Consider the following 6,579-nt stretch of genomic DNA (forward strand, 5'->3'; position numbering starts at 1 on the left):
TTTGTGTCCGAGGTGGTGATTGGGTGGGGCGAGATGAGGGTGAACGTGAAGGAATGTGATTGGTTGGTTGGGTGGAACGGGGAGGGAGGCGCGACTTTTGACTCCCCCACATGGACCCAAAATATCCCGAAATACCCCCAAAACACCCCTAAAGGGACTCCAAAAAAAACCCCAAAAAGCCCCCACAGGGGCCCAAGAATACCCATCACAGGGACCCAAAATATCCCTAAAGGGACCCCAAAATACCTGAGAGACCTCAAAAATACCCCCAAAATATCCTGAAATACCCCAAATAGACCCCAAAATACTACCCAAAGGGCCCAAAAATATCCCAAAGGGACCCCAAAATATTCACCCAAATATCCCAAAATCCCCCCCCAAGGGAATCCCAAAACACCCCAAAGAGACCCCAAAATACCCCCAAATAGGGACCCCAAAATCTCCCCCCATTTCCAGAGCAGAGAGACCGGGGGGGGCTTTTCCATCCTTTATTTGGGAAGGGGGAGGTTAAGGCAGCGGTGGAGGCTGAACCCCCAAATCCCACAGTATTCCCTCAAATCCTGAGGGGTCCCTCCAGCTCCTCCCCCCAAATCCCATCCCACTCCCCCCAAATCCTGGGAGTCCCAAATCCAAGACCCCAAATCCCAGGAGGCCTCCCCAGGACCCCCAAATCCAACCCCCTCCCTCCCCAAATCCCGGGGTGGTTCCCCCCAGAACCCCCTAAATCCAGAGAGTCCCAAACCCGGGACCCCAAATCCCGGGGGATTCCCCAGGATGCCCAAATTCCCCCCAAATCCGGGGTGGGGGAGACACAGAACAAACAATAAATAACAGGGAATTTGAGGAGGGAATTTTGGGCCCCCCCCAAACCCTTCCAAGGCAAAGGGGGGGTCTTGAGACCCCCCAAAATCCTGATAAAGTGCCACTTTTTTTTTTTTTGCTGAACCCCCATTTTTTGGGAGGGGGCCCCAAATTCCTGGTGGGAAAGAAGGAGATCCAGCCTCCCCCATCCCGAAAAATGACCCTCCCCTAAAATTGGGGTTGGGAATAAGGCCAGAATTCCATAAATCCATAAATCACGCCCATAAATCCACGTCCTTCTCCCAAAAATCCTCGTCCCCACAGTCTCATTCACAGTGTTTGGAATTTGGGGGGAAAACATCTGGAATTTTTCGAGGGGGAGGATCCCCCCTCCTCGGTGCTGCTCCGTCTCCACAGGAAATCCCGGAATTTCCTCATCCTGCCAGGAAAACGGGAATCCAGAGTCCATGTGTCCCCCTCCAGGGGTGTTTCCCCCCCTCCATGGAATTTTTTGGGTTCTTTCCCCCATCCATGGAATTTTTAGGGTGTCTCCACCTCTCCATGGAATTTTTTGGGGTGTTCTCTCAATCCATGGAATTTTTTTGGGGGTGTTTTGCCCCATCCAGGGCATTTTTTGGGGTGTTCTTCCCCAGTCCATGGAATTTGTTGAGTGTCTTTCCCCTCATCCATGAATTTTTTTTTATGTCCTTCCCCTTCCATGGAATTTTCAGGGGTGTCCTTCCACCCCCCATTTTTTTGGGAGGGGTCTCCCCCCAGTCCATGGAGTTTTAGGGGACGTTTTCCCCCTGGTCCGTGGAATTTTGGGGGGTCTCAGCAGAGGTTGAAGACGGAGGGGGCCTGAGCCCGGTATTTTTCCTGGAAGTTCCTGAGGATTGGGATGAGGTTGTGGAAGGAGGGGCGGAAAGAAGCTTCTGCTTCCCAGCAGTTCTTCATCAGCCGGTAAATCTGGGGGAAAACAGGGGTGGAAAACAGGGAAATACCCTGGAAAAGGACCCCCAATTCTCCCCTCCCTCCTCTTCCCCGCAGGAATGTGAAGCCCTTCCCAATTTCCCTCTTCCCTTCCCACTTTTCTCTTTTCCCTCTCCCCTCTTTTCCTCTTTCCCACTTTTCCTCCTTCCTGTTTTTCTCCTTTCCCCTTTCCTTCCCCATTTTTCTCTTCCCTATTTTTCCCTCTCTCCTCTCTCACTCTTCCCCTTCCCTCTCCATTCCCTCTTTCCCTCCCCTTCCCTCCCTTTCCCACCTCACACGGACAATCCTTCGGGATCGGGAGCCTCTTCCCTCTCTCCAGGAGCTCAATCAGCCTCAGCACCGTCATCTGCCCTTGGGTGGCTCCGATCAGCTCCAGGAATTTCTGCCAGGGAAAAAAAACCCACTGAAATCCCACCTCAGCCACCAAGATCCTTGGAGACCCCAATCCCGGGGACCCCTGACCTTGGGAATCCCCAAACCTTGAGTATCCCAACCTCAGGAACCCCCACCTTGGACACACCAAACCTTGAGGATCCCAACCTTGGAGACCCCAATCCCGGGGACCCCCCAACCTTGGAGACCCCAAACTTTGAGCATCCCACCCTTGGGAATCCCCAGAAATCCCGGACACACCAAACCTCGAGTATCCCAACCTTAGGAACACCCAAAAACCTTGGGAACCCACCTCGGACACACCAAACCTTGACCATCCCAACCCTGGAGACCCCAATCCCGGTGACCCCCCAAACTTGGAGACCCCAAACCCGGAGCCTCCCCCCCCTCCATGAGCCGGATTTCCCAGGAATTCCCCATCCCTCACCACGGGGGGGCTGTTCCCGGGGTCGCAGCGGGTCAGGAGCTCGTAGAGGGTCACCCCGAAGGACCAAACGTCGGACGAGTAGTAGAACTTGGACTCCTTGAGACACTCCGGGGCGTACCTGGAACGCCGGGAATTCCAGAGCCTCTGGAACGCCCCTGGGAGCCCCCAGGATCATTCCCAGCCCCCGGATCTCACCAGAACACGGGGCTGTCCCCGTCCTCCCGCACCCGGTAGTACTCGTGGCCCTCGGGGACGGCCTTGGCCAGCCCGAAGTCCCCGATCTTCACCACGTGCTCGTTCTCCAGCAGAACGTTCCTGGCCGCCAAATCCCGGTGGATGTAGTGCAGGGAATGCAGGTAGGACATGCCCTGGGGGGGAAAAGGGTTAGAACCAGTTTTGGGGGGGTTAGAACCAGCTCTGGGGGGATTTAGGGGCATTTCTGGGAGGGTTTGGAGCCATTTGAGGGGGTTCAGAACCAGTTTGGGGGGGTCAGAACCAGTTTTGGGGTGTTTTGAGACATTTTTAGGGGTGTTCAGAGATACTAGAACCAGTTTTGGGGGGATTTAGGGGCATTTCTGGGAGGGTCTGGAGTCATTTGGGGGGATCAGAACCAGTTTGGGGGGGGTCAGAACCAGTTTTGGGTTGTTTCAAGACATTTTGGGGGGGTTCAGAGATATTTTGAGAAGGTTAGAACCAGTTTTGGGAGGGATTTAGAACCCCCGTTTTTTTGGGGATTGCCCCCATTTTTTGGGGGATCACCCCCATTTTTGGGATGGCCCAGCCTCAGTTTTTGGGAACCAGCCCCATTTTTGGGATTCCCACCCTCATTTCCTTGGGAATCACCCCCGTTTTTGGGATGGCCCAGCCCCAGTTTTTGGGAAGCAGCCCTAGTTTTTGGGAAGCAGCCCCGGTTTTTGGGATTCCCACCTCGCAGATCTGGCGGGCGAAGAGCAGGATGTGGGAGAGGCTCAGGGGGTGCTTGGGAAGGAATTCCCGGAGGCTCCCGAGGGGGACGTATTCCATGATCAGCTGCACCACCTTGTCCCCTGGAACAGAGCAGTGGGACCCTCGTGGGGAGAGCAGGACCCCAAATTCCCACCAGGACAACAATTCCCAGCCAAAAACCACCGGGAACTGGGGTTTTTAACCTTCCCGCGGACCCGATCCCGGAAAATTCCCGCCTGGAATTCTCACCCTGCTCGCTGCAGCAGCCCTTGTACTTGACGATGTTCTCGTGGTAGAGGGTCTTGAGGATCTGGATTTCCCTCTTCCAGCTGCTCAGGAGCTCGGGGCTGCTCCCGGATTTCAGGGATTTCACGGCCACCATCTCCCCGGTGCCGTCGTTGGTGGGGTCGTAGCAGTAGAGCCCCACCTTCCCAAAGTGCCCCTGGAGCGGGGAGAGGAGGGAATTCGGGATTTGGGAAGGGAAGAGGGGAGGTTTGAAGGGGGTCCCTGTGCCTGGAGGGGTCCAGGAAGGTGGGAGATGGAGGGGGGGGGATTCGGAGGGAAAGGAGGGTGAGGGGTGGAATTAGGGATTGAAGGGTGGAATCAGGGATTAAAGAGTGGAATTAGGGATTGAAGGGTGGAATTAGGGATTGAAGGTCAGAATCGGGTGTTAACAAGAGGGCAGTGAGGGATTGCACAATGGAATTTTGGATCCAGGCAGGGAAATCCGCAGGGAAAAGAGACTGAAGGGTGGAATTGTGGATCCAGACAGGGAAAGAAGGTCCAGAATTCCCGGTGGGAATCTCAGGGCGCCACTGACCTCCCCCAGCTCCCGGATTTTCTTCAGGTACCGCTTCTGGAAGATGGTGGGATCCGACACCGGGAAGTCGGGATTCACCGACGTCACGTCCATGAGGTCTGGGAGGAAACGACGAATTTCTCTTTTTTTCCCTTTATTTCCCCCTTTTTTTGCCCTCTTTTTCTTTTCCCTCTTTTCCCACACTTTTCTTTCCCCCTTTCCCTTTTTTTTTACCTCCTCTCTTCCCTTTTCCTCCCCTTTTCCCCTTTCCCTCTCTCCCACCTCCCCCTCGCCCCGTCCAGAACCCGTATCCACCTTTTCCCAGGCAATCCAACCCCTCTTTTCCCAGGCAATCTCCCCTTCCTTTCCCGGGCAATCCCAACTCCCTTTTCCCAGGTGATCCCACCCCCCTTTTCCCAGGCAATTCCCCCCCCCCTTTTCCAGGCAATCCCCCCCCTTTTCCCAGGCAATTCCCCTCCCTTTCCCAGACAATCTCCCTCCCCTTTTCCCAGGCGATCCCACCCCTTTTCCCGGGCAATCCCATCCCCTTTTCCCAAGCAAACCCCCCCCCTTTTCCCAGGCAATCCCCTCCATTCCCATCCCTCACTGTGTGGCTGGAGCTGGGTGAGGTCCCTGAGGATGGTTCGGAAGGAGGGTCGTTCCCCGGGGGTGTAATGGAGGCACTGAGAGATGAGCGAGGCCAATTCCGGCCCCGACGGCTCCGGGAGCCGCAGCCGCTTCTCGTAGAAACGCTCCTTCTGTGGGAAAAACGGGAAAAACGGCCCTCAGAGACGGCCTCGGACCGGGAGACGGCTCAAAATGGCGGGATACGGCCCAAAATGGTGGGATATGGCCTAAAATGGCAGGATATGGCCCGAAATGTGGGATACGGCCTAAAATGGTGGGATAGAGCCTAAAATGGTGGGATACAGCCCAAAATGGTGGGACAGGGCCTAAAATGGCGGGATAGGGCCTAAAATGGTGGGATACAGGTCAAAGTAGGGGGACACGGCCCAAATTGGGGGGATACAGCCCAAAAAGATGGGATATGGCCCAAAATGGCGGGATAAGGCCTAAAATGGCGGGATATGGCCCAAAGTAGGGGGATATGTCCCAAAATGGCGGGATATGGCCCAAAGTAGGGGGATATGTCCCAAAATGGCGGGATAGGGCCCAAAATGGCAGGACCAGCACCTCGGAAGGGGTCCGTTCCTTCAGTGGGACGTCGGCGTCAAAGCAGATTTCCAGCAGGGTCGTCCCAAAGCTCCACTTGTCGGCGGCCGTGCTGAGGTTTCCCACATCCCGGACGCATTCCGGGGCGATCCAGGGAATCCGGTCCACGCGCTCTGTGGGGAACGGGAGAGATCCTGTGGGGAAAGGTCTCGGAGAGAAGCCGGACACTGAGGGGGGGATGAGCCCTGAGGGCGGGTTTGAGCCAAAACCAGACGGAATTCCCACAGAATTCCCACATCCAAAATGCCAAATGCTGGGAAAATTTATGTTGGGAAAGTAGGGAAGACTTTGGCGAAACAGCTCTGGCAAAATCCGTGGGATTTGTGAGGGAAGGGGGGAAAAACCGGCCGGATTTTCCGCTGGGAATTCCATCCCTGCCCAGCTCTGGGCCGGGATGATCCCGTACCTTCCCGGGAGAGCACCGTGAAGCTGATCCCGGGATCACTGAGCTTCACGAAGGGAGCGGATCCGTCTTCCAGCCCTTTCCTGGCCAGCAGGATGTTCTTGGCACACACGTTCCCGTGCACCAGGTTTTTATCCTCCTGGGACAAAACAAAGGGACAGGAAAACTTGGGAAAGCTCCCAGGGATGCAGCGGGACAAGGTCAAGCCCAGGGATTCCGGAATAAAATGGGAAAGTGGGATTCCTGGCTCTAATTCTCTGTGTCATCTTCCTGTCCTGGGATTTTGCTCCAGGATAAACCGGGAGCAGGGAATGAAAGGATGGGGAGGGTTTTCCAGCACCATTCCCAAGCCCCTGGGTTGGGATCCCATCCTCATCCACGGCTTTTCCCAGCTCCGAAATGAACTCACAGAGCCGGGATTTGGGATTTGAATTCCCCTTCACCCCAGGATGTTCCTTCCCAGGGAAGAAGGAGCAAGGATGGGGCACAATAACCCTAAAAACGGGATTATCTCCTGGGGAAGCAAAGGGAAGTGGCTCCAGGGGAGGATATCCACGAGAATTCCCGGCCGGAAGAGCCCCATTCCCA

General features: G+C 55.5%; 1 protein-coding gene across 1 annotated transcript; it reads right to left on the reverse strand.

Annotated features, from left to right (window-relative positions):
• Positions 1-926: 926 nt before the first annotated feature.
• On the reverse strand, positions 927-6,253 carry TYK2 (tyrosine kinase 2; the record flags this gene model as incomplete). Its single annotated transcript, XM_027673395.1, has 10 exons — positions 927-1,767; positions 2,063-2,173; positions 2,612-2,729; positions 2,807-2,979; positions 3,539-3,657; positions 3,806-3,998; positions 4,377-4,474; positions 4,963-5,113; positions 5,550-5,701; positions 5,995-6,253. Coding segments are annotated over 10 exons (1,509 nt in total), but the record flags the coding sequence as incomplete, so codon positions are not given.
• Between the last annotated feature and the right edge of the window lie 326 nt (positions 6,254-6,579).

The sequence above is a fragment of the Neopelma chrysocephalum genome, unplaced genomic scaffold (genome assembly GCF_003984885.1).
Source record: "Neopelma chrysocephalum unplaced genomic scaffold, ASM398488v2 Primary Assembly neopelma1_184091, whole genome shotgun sequence".
NCBI classification, from domain to species: Eukaryota; Metazoa; Chordata; class Aves; order Passeriformes; family Pipridae; genus Neopelma; species Neopelma chrysocephalum.